We start from the raw sequence: 12,457 nt of genomic DNA on the forward strand, positions 1-12,457 counted from the left end.
AGTATTTAGTTTTACTTATTTATTTGGTGTACCTTACAGGGGCCTGTGAGGGACATTGGGTACAGAGGTGTCACATAAGACTCACTAAACAATTAGTACAATAGGTCTACTTTCGTTCATTCGATCCTGATGGGACTGATGAAATTGAATTATCTGGTGGGTCAAATTAAACAAGAGGCAGAAAAAAAATATCAAAATACACCGCTGATTCACGAGGCAGTACTTGCCCGATTCTAACACGACGTCGAATCAAACACATGCCTGCTTTGTACGTGTCCAGTGCACAAAGCTAAGGTAGGAATGACATTAAAGCTCCTAAACAAAGTAGTAAGTTAACGCACAGCTGACTTTTTTTTAGCAAGAAAATGGGCAAGGGTTAAATATGTGCTCGGCGCACAGTGCTGGCCAGTTTCCCAATGTCAGCTTCACCGTAATACAGTGGCATTATGTGGCAAAGCATACAAACATCACGAACACTGTTTTCTCTTTTCGTGGGGGAAAAAAAGGCACTCGTTTTACGACCGAGCGAAACCGGAGGGAGGCTGCCACCCCAAAAGAGGGGCAGGCGCTGTCGACCAGTAGTGCGGCTGCGGCCGAAGTAGAGGCGCCACACGCCGCGATGACGTCATGGCTGCGTCACGGTGACGCCTCCCTAACAGGGGAAGGCTAACCGTTCTGCAGGCATCCATAACAAAGTTTCTTCACTCACTCACTCACTCGTTATAACCTGGTAAATACCATAACCAGATGTGAGCTACCGTTATTGCTTGAAAGTCTTTCTAGGGCAGGCCGAAAATATGCTAACGAGAGATGATGTGTGCTCAACACATTCCCTGTCTCCTAAGCTCTGCTGAGACAGACGCTGCTAGTAAGTGCAACAATTGGAGTTACCACAGGTATCAGGCATATACATGCTGGCTGGTCAAGTTGAACTTATCAAGGTCAATTTTGAGGATCGAAATAATGAAAATTTAGGCCTGTAGAAATGCATGGACACCAGCCGGGACTTTCGACCGAGATCGTATTAACTGAATTCTACTGTATGCTTAAAGCACAATACATTACCATAAAAGTGCAATGTAACCGAATAATAATGAAATGGGACATAGCAAAATAATGGGTATAACATTACTACAGGAATTATTTGACCCAGGGAAGGCTTAATGAAACCTTTGCCGCATTGGAATAAAATTAACCCCAATCCACTTGTTGGCAGTTGATCATATTTGAAGCCTGAAAGGGATTCGGCACATCTGCGACTGGGATGACTTTGCTCTTACGTTGCTTCCTCCTGCTGTCGGAGGCGCTCCAGTTCAGAGGGGGTCAGCTTCCGAGGCTCCGGCGGAGGGGCTGCTGGCAAGGCGGGCATTTGCTCGGGAGGGGGTCGCTTGGGCCGCGGTGGTGTGGCCGCCTTGGTGAATACCGGCGCAAAAAAGCTGCGCCGTTCCGCCTCCGTCGGGGGCGCCATCTCGAGCACTTCTGACGGCCCAAACAGCTGTTGCACCTGCAAAAGACAAGGAAGTGATGCCAGCCCTTAGCAGCAAAACGTGACAACTTTCTGAATGACGTGATCACATTAGATTTGATAGCCTAACACAGGAGCGCGAGCTTATAAATAACCAGCAATGTCACAGACAAGCTGTTACGGAAAGAAGAGGGTCTGAAAAAAATACAAAATACTTTTGCTTTTTAAGTTAGGACGATGAAAATTTCAGAAATTTTTTAGGGGTTAGCCAAAGATATGCAGCTTACTTTCCTGTAAATCTTATGAATTGTAACGTGTTGAACACCTTCTTCCGAATTTCTTCTGCTGAAGTTTAAAGAGCACAATTCATGCTAAATCCAAGACAGTTTTTATTTACAGGAAAGGAAGCTCCTCGGGCACAAGTTTAGAGAATCGCCGCTCTCAATGATCAAGGCCCCCGCTCACCTGTGGAGGCAACTGGTTGAAAGGCACGTCGGCCGTGGCCAGCCAAAGCACCGGGGTCAGGGGCTCCAGGTCGCTGAGGAGGGTCAGGAATGTGGCTCGGACCGCGTCGCCCAACGTCTCCCACCACTGGCACACGTGCGGAAGGTACAGCACTCCGGGCAGCACCCGCTGCGCTTCCTGGAGCACCTGTACCAACAACGGCAGAGTCCATCAGCTGATGTTCAGAACATGGCAAACAGTGTAGATGATGGGACAAGCGAAACGAGCAGGAGAGAGGTCATTGGATCTGCACACTTCTCCGTCTTTTGAAGCAAAGCATTCTTTGCCTCTACCCCCACCTTCCAGATGCTGGCTGCTGGCTGCAGTTTTAAGTCTTGAGCTAAACTTGGCTGACGATGTTAGCAGATTTTAAGCTTTCCTAGATAATGTTTCTCTTTCATGGTCACTCCCCTGAATGCATATGAACAGGTTTCTACTGCATTCAAGATTTCCCAAGAATCAAATTCTGCAAACAAATACAATGAGAATCACGAAGACAATTGCTCATTTTCGAAATTTCTAACCTTTGCACATCCCTGCCCATCACCGACGCAGTCAAAAATCGGCTTAAAAAAAAGAACGTAACGGCTGGGGTCAGGCCATACCTGGGCGCAGGCCTCCTCGGGTGCGCGAGCTGTGACAGAATGGAGCGAGGGCAGATCCAGCCGGTGCAGGGGCAGGTGCTCCAGCAGGTGGAGCACGGCAGGTGCCACGTGTGTCGTCTGGCCGAGGCCAGGGCGGCCACAGATGAGAAGGCGGGGCCGGTGGCTGGCACTGCGGCTGGCAGCGAAACGAGACCTGCACACAGACAAAATATAGAACACTTGGTTAGACAACGCTTGGCCGTAAGTGGCGCTTGCTGGCACTCTGGCGCCTATTCTTCCGCACATGCACAAGTATCTAGGAAGGTTGATGGGACGATGAACTGCCGCAACAGTTTTAAGTTGTAAAGCGCTGCCCCGCCTAATGCGGGAGGCGTGGATTTTGGTCCCACCTGCATCAAGTCGTCTTTTTGTTGCCTCTCGTTTCCCCTTACATCATTATTTTGACATTTTAATGAAATGTAACAGTTCATTGTGCCTATGCCTTTTAAGGCTTCGTTGTTTTCTTCGTACGATCCTGACTAGCATAAAGATATCGAGACCGTTGGATTTTCTTACTCTGCCATTTCACTTCATGTTGCAAAGTGTCACACAGAACTATAACGGCAAATAAATAAACGAGATTAGTGACCACTGCATTGGGGTCATTTAATTATGCCTTTCAAGAAAAGAGACAGGCTTCCTTCGAAGGAATAGTCCTTAACCTGTATTATGGGTGGACACAACAGTGTCCAGATTACAGGCGGTATTTTATTTCTACATTCCCGCTCCAAGCACATACACAAGCACACGAAAGACCGTGTTTGTTTGTTTCCTGCATTTGTATGCACATGCACTTACCAGAATTGCGCGTAATAAAGCAACCATAGATATAACGTGAAGGGGCACTTTCAATCTCTCATAAATATATATATATATATATATATATATATATATATATGCAGTTGGCTTCCGTCAATTTGATGGCGACTGAACTGGCAAAACTGGTCGAACTATCCAGCGGGTCGAACTAAACAAGATGCAGAAAAAATTCCAAAGCACACCGCTGGTTCATTTGGCAGTATTTGCCCAATGTCAACATGGCTCCAAATCAAATGTGGGCTCACTTTCTATGTGTCTAACGTATAAATGACATTAAAGCTCCTAAACGAAGCAGAAATCTAACATGTACCTGACTGTTTAGCAAAATGTTACACGCACAATCGCCTGCGGGATTTATCTAGATGATGCGTAAGCATTTGCCATGAATCGCCCGCTGTTTCACCATCGTATGCCGCTGTCTTCGGCATAACTGCGAGAAACACCGCGAAAGAATCTGGAAACGGAGAAGCATGGTTGCAACACCGAAATGTTAACTGAGACCATCATTAGACGACTAAGAAGAGTAGTAGCAATGTTCATCATGTTATACGATGGTGCATTTAGATGATGCCGCTGCTTTGTGGAAGATGAACACCGGTCAATGCATGCCGTAGTATGTGAAGTAATTAAACAGCGTCATGTTTGGTACACCTCGTATGTAGACGTGGTCGATGACACTGCCTCCTCTCGATGTGGAACTATTATCAACCGTGATCGACCGTACTCCGGCGGCGGCTACGTATGGCACGGCCGCGCACGCCCTATCTTGAAAGTGCGCTGAGTGTTCATAGCTTCGTGTGTGCTGTGTTCTAGCAGCTTGATTGGCATTGAAGCGAGAGGCAGCATGAAGGTCAATCCGCTTGGCCCTATCTTGAAAGCGATCTCGTCTCATGTGACAGAAGGAGGGGTTTTCTGATTCAGTAGGCACAGAAATGCTTACGCATTAAAGAAATCGTTGCCCAATGGCGAACAGTTCCCTAAAGTGAGCTTCGCCACATTGTTTACTTTAGTCGGCTTTTGTGCAACACCTCTGTGTTATGTGGTAAAGTGTACACATGTTGCAAAGGTGGTTTTGGTATTGTATCTGATTGCACGGCACAGGCGATTGTAAGCCCAATTTCAGTGCAGGAATTCATATCACCTGAAATTCATTTCACCCAAAAACAAAAAAAAAGGAAGTTAAGGAAGGACACACATATAAAATGGTCACCTTGCTGAAAATTTCCTATACAGTCGCCGACCGATTTTCCGGACTCCAAAAATTCGGACATGCCCGATTATTCGGTCAGCTTCGCGGCACCGCCGTTCTCCCCATAGACCATAATGTATAACAACTGCCGAAAGTTCGGACACCTTGCAACCTCTCGTCTGATTTTTCGGACACTGCTTGAGCCAACTCGATCGAGGGCATCATGCACCGACTCTGACCGGCGCATTGTTCGACTTGCTGAACGCCATTTTTGTTTTGAACGGAGCCTCCTTGCTGCCCCACGAAGTGGCGCTACTGGAAATCCCCGCTCATCATCATCGTTTCTGCCTGGTTCGATAGAGTGGCCGTACAGCAGTTCCGGTTTCAGCTTAGTAAGCCATGTCAAGACAATTCAGCAGCTGATTTGTTTCCTTCGCGCACGACGCTGCGAACAGGCCGCGTTTTTCGTTTGTGCGACTGGTGTCGGCACGGTGGTGTTTGCTTTGTGTGCTGTGTCGAGGTTTCGGTATTCCAACGCGGCGTACGGAAACATCGCGTCGAGTGTGTAATGGCGCCGACAGTGCCTGCGCAGACTGCGCTGGGGAATGCCGGCAAGCGGGTGCCGGGAGGCCTAAGATTTGTCGCCTTCCGATATGCTCCCTACTGACGCGGAAAATATTCTGCCGAGACCTGCGCAGTGGTTGCATTGCGATTCCGGACACCGTCTCATTTGACAGTTTCACAGGTGCTGACACTGCTGTACTGACATGCGCAGAACCCGACGACGGCGAGATCATTCGTCAGGTTTCTGCTGCACCCATTCTCTATGCTGCACCGCCGGACGATGACTCCAAGTCGGAAGATGACGCACCATGTGCTACGCTGCCGTCGCATGCGGAGCGTGCACAAGCAGTGACTGTGCTTTCAGCCGCCTATAGTGACCGTGCGACCCTCTCCGAGATTCAGGGTTATCTGATTGCGCGTAAACGGAACAGCGTGCAACGGCGCACTCACGATTTCTTCAAGCCTAATGCCGAGCCCGAATAAGTGCGTGGAAATAAAGGATTTCATTTTTTTTTTCTTAATCTGCTTTTTCGGACACCTGTTTATTCGGACATTTCCGCGGTCCCCGTGAGGTCCGAATAAACGGTCGGCGACTGTATATATAGCTTTTTATTCCTGCAATCCTAAGGCATTCCTTTATCTAATCGTGAAATACACAAGAACCTCGTTCGTATGTTTCTGAAAAAAAAAAAACTAGAGAAAAAACATACGATTCAATGTAGCTGACAAAAAATTTGACAGACAACTATTTTTACATCTACATAATGCAAAGCATCACACGGGTCGTTGAGATCGCTTTCATGATACGGTGGCCCCTCGCGGGCGCGCACTTTGTCTACATTGCAGATCGCTTTCAGGATATTGCGCACGCGTGGGAGTGCACTTTGTCCTCATCGCAAATCACTTTCAAGATACAAAGCCCGTGAGGCTGAGCACTTTGTCCCCATCGCAAATCGCTTTCAAGATAGGGTGGGAGTGCACTTTGTCCACACGGCAGATTGCTTTCAAGATACAGGGCCCATGCGGGTGAGCACTTTGTCCACCATCGCAGATCGCTTCCCAGATACGGCGGGGGTGCATTTTGTCAACATCGCAGATCACTTTCAAGTTATGGCGGGGGCGCATTTTGTCCACATCGCAGATCGCTTTCAAGATATGGCGAAGGCGCACTTTGTTAACATCGCAGGTCGCTTTCAAGATACAGGGCCTGTGCGGGCGAGCACTTTGTCCACATCGCAGGTCGCTTTCAAGAGACGGGGCCCATGCGGGCGAGCCCTTGGTCCACATCACAGGTCGCTTTCAAGAGACAGGGCCCGTGCGGGCGAGCAATTTGTCCACATTGCAGATCACTTTCAACATACGGCGGCCACGCTGTAAGCAGCTGCCGCTGGAGTAGAAACCCCCTTTTGCCTCCCTCACCCCACACCCATACCTCGTGTACAATAGAAGACAGTGCATTTTCCGCCCCACCTACCTCCCTTGCGCACGCGATATGGAACCGCGATTGTCGGCTGACCCTCGCATGTCAGTTGTCTGCCCATGTCGACAAAGCAAAAGCACGTTTTATACACCAAATACCGAAAAAAATTGCCACTAATTTCGTCTGCTGTAGCCAACAGTGCATTGTAGCGCGGTCCGTTAAAAGCGAACTTCGTTGCATTAATAAAATTGGTAGAACAAACTAAGGCAGAAATGTGGTCCGTTACATCCGAAAGTTTTGTACGTGGGTCCATTGTAACAAGCGTAGATTGTACATGCTGTTCTCAATCAGGCGTGCCTATTGCATTTCCTTGTTTACATGGGATCTAGAGGCCGGAAAATATATACGATCACAGTGTAGCAACGTGCTGAACGCTGGTGCCGAAAACAGTGTTTTCTGGGAACATATGCACTGGTAAAAAATTAACAAACTCTATTGGGTCATTTTTTGTGTTATCAATTGCAAACGCTGGCACTGGGAAAACGTACATGATGGGAACGTATCAACGAGGTTCCACTGTATTTGAAAGAAATACGTAGCAGGAATAGAGGAAATTGCTCTTTTTCAGCGTGCTGTCTTAGCAACTGGAAAGAAAATTGGGCTTTGGGGTGTGCTATAGCACCACTGATTGCGCAAACGTGGCTTTCCGTTGAAGCAGTGCCGCCATCTTGGTATCACCGTAAAAACGAGATGACATTCAGACAGCTGTATTTCTCCATGCAGATATATACAGTGGAACCCCGTTCATACGTTTTTCACCGGACCAAGGAAAAAAAACGTAACAGCCGGGAAAACGCAACAGTGAGGAAAGCTCCGAAAATGAATGAAAAAAAGTGCAGCTTCAACTATAGACAATTTATTTCCACAGAGTGCGCTTAGAACTTAAAATAGTCTAGAATGGTGGCTTGCCGTTTCTTTCGCTCGCTAGAAATCACCACACGTTTCTCAATAGCCTGGAAGGCCGCATTGCTGTCAACGTCGCTGTGAGGTGCAACGTACCTGCGGAGGAGGTCCAGAGCCGCGACGGCTTCTCCAAAGCTAGGATTTGGCAACTCCCCGGCATCATGCGGCTTGTGCTCCTCGTCATCACCGCGACACGGCAATGGCAACGGACGAAGGAATATCCACGGGAAATTTTGCCCCCTTTGGCGTAATCATGCTAACGATTGTTAAGTATTGCTGCGGAGCGCACGCGTCCGAGCGGCCCGGTAGCGCGCAGCGCGGTTTCGCGAGAAATGTAAACAAGAGAGGAGAGCTGGCCCGATAGGCGGAGCAACGCCATGAGCAACGCCAACTTCAGGCTTCCCTTTAAATATAGCTTCACCAAGAGTGACGTCAGGGCCTCTCCCGAGTTTCCTTCCTCCGCGAGTCGACCCGTCCAACAAACCATGCGGCACGCCATGCCATGCGGGGACCGTAATCACAGTGATGATAGTGAGAGCATTTTTCACTAATGGCCACCTAGTGGCGGCCTCTCGAACTGGCGTGCGGCTTCTTGCAGAGAGTTCCATCGCCAAGCCCGGCCAAGCCCGGTCAAAACTCGTCAAAAGTCAACATGGCGGTTGAAGCGCGTTGCCTACTTTAGCCCAGGCGGGTTCGCGTTGCGACACATCATGCGGGAACGTTTTGACATCTACTACGTAACAGCGGGGTTCCTTATACATTGCATCCTATGGTAACTATGCCGGGACCAGATGAAAACGACGTAGCAGCCGAGAAAACGTAGCAGTGAGGAACGTAACAGCGGGGTTCTACTGTAAATAACAAACGCAAGCGAGAAAAGGGAAAACCAGCGTTGCAATTCGTTACGGCAGTCACGTGGCACATAGGCAGCATTCCTATTGTCCAATGCAAATTTGAATCACTGGTGCACGTCTCGTGCACATTGTGGCACCAGCAAATTGCACACTTCACATGTTCCAAGGCCAACATTTCAAGGTATGCCCGGTTACCTCGAGTTTCTTCCGCTGCTGCATCCTAGCTCCTGGCCGATGGTGATAAGGTTATGATAAGGCCGTACAATCCAACAGGTGCAAAGGTAGAAAAGTTTTGAAGCTGAACTCATTGAAGCCAATGCCGACGATCTTGCTGATGCGGCAAGATTGAGTTGCATGTGATTGCCCGCTCTTGATAAAATTGCATGCTGTTTGAAAATGGTCAACAAGTTGCGTGATAATACACTAAGCAGAAGGGTTTTTACCCCATTCCTTCATCCTTTTCGGGGGGGGAGGAGGCGAGGGGAATCGTGCAGGTGGAGTCAAGGCAGAGTGACGTACGTCGTCCTAACAACAGAAGTGGACAACGGCCAGTCTCTGCCGCTGCCGACCATCACGCCGGCACTCAAGTGTAATATCTGCCGCATTTAGAAAACCGGTTCGAAACCTTAGAAATTTACCACGTTGTAATGGACTTTCGGGAAATTCGTATCAGGCGTGATCACATCACCAAAATACTACCGTAGTCTTGCTCAAGGTTGCAATAATTAGCCATAACCACTTAATGCAGCACCAAGTAACTCTAAATCAGGAAAAGAAAGACCGCGAAAAATGCACAGTAGCAAATCCCAGCTTACTGCTCTTGCGCAAGGCGAAGCGGCAGCAGGTGAAAATTAAAGAACTGCGTAAGATTAACGCTACGAACTCGAATACAACGCGAGATAAGTGGCCCAAAATTTTAAAGAAAAGAAAAAGAGAACTAGATTTGTGTTATATTCGTGAAAATGCGGTATATGCACATGCACTTGTGCTGGTCAAGAAAGAAACGCATAAATAAAAATTCCATCAAATGCATCCCGCAAGAAATGCTACAATAAATAAGTGACCCTCACCTGATACTTGGAATGATGCTTCCGGTGCCCGCGACCTTCTCAGCGAGGTCGACTGCAGAGTTGCAGACTCCGTTCATGGCTTCATCATCGGAGACCACACTGCTGTCGTCACTCTGATTGCCTGAAAAAAAAAAAAAAAGAAAGGAATATTTGAAGTACAAGCGGAACTCAAGCTATGCAAACATCACACCTATACAGAGCGATTCTAGCTTCATCGGTTGTGAAATGGCAAAGGGATCACTGACAGAAACTGCCAAATACTAAAAGTTAAACTAAAACTAAAGCTAAACTAAAAGTGTTGCCCAAAATTTCGTTTGTCAGAATGATTGCAAGAAAGCCTTAGAGACGTTAAAAGCTGCCGGGACAGCAGTCCTTTGGCAGAAAGGTCATGTTTTCTTTACATTTCCATGCAATCCATGGCTTTCTTTAGCAGTATCATGCAGCTTGTCAGTAGTTTTCAAATGTCTTGCAACATTATTAGCAGCCAGCAGTCACATATGAGCGTGTCGTCATGATGACACTTGCGCGTCCATCGTGCTGTGTGAAAATCTGGCATTCACTTCCCCATGGGCAGCCTTATTACCTCTGCTTTCAGTCTTTTTCACCCAATGAAACTAACTTTGTACCCATCAGATTGCATACACAACAATATGAAATAGCTTTGCCACCACAAGAAAAGCAAGCAGATCTCTTATCTTGCACAAATCATATGCTGATCACTATCGGGCAGCAGCTAAGACGGAACAATGAAGGAAGTGCAGGATAACCAGGCAGATCTTGAAATGTCAGTCTCGTAACACACAAAACGTTCAGCTCACCGCTGCCAAAGAACAAGCACACCAGCGATTCAAACCTGCATCAGCCAATTGGAGAGCTTGGTATGCAGTAACGAATTGCAACGCTAGTTTTCTCTTTTCCCATTTGCCTTTTATGATTTTATTTCCGCATGAAAAAATACTGCGCTGCGGCTATCTTAAGCCCCTATCTGTTGTGTTTAAGGGCGATATCAAGGTCGCAGCATTGCATCAACGAAAAGTCGTGCAGTACACAGTGGTATGGCAACTCCCAAAATATATTTTCTTCTGTTTCGACAACGCTTCATTGAAGTGCGATTCTCTTAACTTCCTCGGCATATTTCTTCATAATATTCCGCCATGAGATTAAGAAAAGTGAAAATGATGAAGAAAAAAAGTGCATTAGGAATTTTAAAAATTTGATCATGTCGACCATTTCACTAGCATTTAAGCCCATTATTATGAGTGTTTTAGCATTAATTATGACTATTACTTTGTTGCCGTTACTGTCTCTGCCCCCTGCCAGCTCTGTGCAAGCTGCTACAGGTCACCTCTGGGTCACATGCTTGTGCCACAGCCAGAAAAACAAAGCCATGTGTGCTTCAAACTATCATTCAGACAATGAAGACATTTAGGACACTGGTGGACAAGATCGGTGCTACTTAGCAAAAAGGGGCAACAGCACATGAATGGAGGGGCATTAATTCACGGCACTGAGCATTAATAGTAATCCATGGCACTGAGCATAATAGTAAAGTAAAACAGTAATAGGTACCATGTAGTGGTGCGCAATCCACCTCGTGGATTGAGCATCACCATTTTGTCCACTGTTGCCAGGCTGCCATCTTTGTCCAAGTACTAACAAATCCCCACGACTCTCCGTTGGTACAAAAACATGGCAAGCAGAAAAAATCAAGGGCGTTTTCAATTTGTTGTTTCTGGCCGCAAAATTTTCGACGCGCAGAGAATTCGCTTCAAGAGAGACCATCCGCCCTGGGTGCACTAACCGGCACTCCACCGGGTTGGGGGGCCCTTGCAACTAACCGTCCTGGCCGGTGAGTCGCTGCGTTATGGACGACTTGTGCAGGCCGGCGGCAAAGGCATTCTGCAGGTACACCAGGGCCTTCTCCACCAGCTGGCACAGCAGGGGCCGCACGGTCGTGCTCAGCGGGCGCGCCGGCGAGGCGCCGCAGCGTTGCGAGGCCGGCACGATCTTGCGCATGGCTCGGTCGTAGTCCTCCGGCAGGATCTGCACAGACGCAGGCACAGGGATGTGTCCACTACGAGCTAGCCATCACCGTAGCCCAGTGGCTACGACGTTACGCTGCCGACCTCAAGGTCGCAAGTTTGATCTTGGCCGTGGCGGCTGCATTTCGATGGGGGCGAGATGCAAAAAGGATGGTCTACTCGGATTTAGCTGCACATTTAGGGAACCGACCCCAAGTGGTCAAAAATTGATCCGGAGTCTCCCACAACAGAGTACCTCGTGATGAGATTGTGGTTTTGGCACACAAAGCTTTCAGAATCTTTATTTTTATTTAATTGTCCAGTATGCATGCTATTGCAACAAAACAGACCCCGGAATAAGGCGGCATTCACACTGGCGATTGACAAAGGTTGTGCAAATGACGTCAACACCACCACCACCTGACCGTGGCCACACTGAAATGTCTTGCAATTGGTGTTCTTGTTTAACTTACATTCCCACGTAAAATAAATCGCGCCATATATTCCCGTCCTGCTCGTGCACTGTTGACTGAAGCAGTGCACGAGTGTAAAAATGAAGCAGCCAGAGACTCACCTGAAAACAGTTGCTTTTCAACCCTCACGCTATCCTATCTTTATTATATCCAATATTCATTATAAGCAAATATTCATTGCACACAGTTTTTATCGGCGTGAAACATTTTATATCTACTTCACATCCGTACATTAAGGTTCCACTCCATAGTCAACTATCAGTCACTTGCTATGCATCAGTGAAATTATCAAAATTACTAGTAGTGGCTAGCATTTAGAAGAGAGGACACACATGTAGTAAAACACCCACAACGTAGTCGTTGGGACCGGATACCCGACCTTGTCATAAGAAGTATCTCACTAAACGCGGAGGAAATAAAGGAAAGTCGCAGTGGCGCAGGAGGAGGAAAAACTTCAAATAAAGCTATTTC

At 47.6% G+C, this 12,457-nt stretch overlaps 1 protein-coding gene across 1 annotated transcript in view; it reads right to left on the reverse strand.

The window, feature by feature from the left end:
• LOC126527997 (ATPase family AAA domain-containing protein 2-like) overlaps positions 1-12,457 on the reverse strand; it is a 67,186-nt gene that overhangs the window by 26,165 nt on the left and 28,564 nt on the right. Inside the window, exons 13-17 of the mRNA XM_050175838.3 lie at positions 11,331-11,535; positions 9,493-9,613; positions 2,575-2,767; positions 1,931-2,116; positions 1,281-1,504 (exon numbers count right to left, since the gene is read on the reverse strand). Of these exons, the coding sequence (XP_050031795.1) occupies positions 1,281-1,504; positions 1,931-2,116; positions 2,575-2,767; positions 9,493-9,613; positions 11,331-11,535 (929 nt within the window). The remainder of the gene's footprint in view (positions 1-1,280; positions 1,505-1,930; positions 2,117-2,574; positions 2,768-9,492; positions 9,614-11,330; positions 11,536-12,457) is intronic.

This window comes from Dermacentor andersoni, chromosome 9 (genome assembly GCF_023375885.2).
Source record: "Dermacentor andersoni chromosome 9, qqDerAnde1_hic_scaffold, whole genome shotgun sequence".
Lineage (NCBI taxonomy): Eukaryota > Metazoa > Arthropoda > Arachnida > Ixodida > Ixodidae > Dermacentor > Dermacentor andersoni.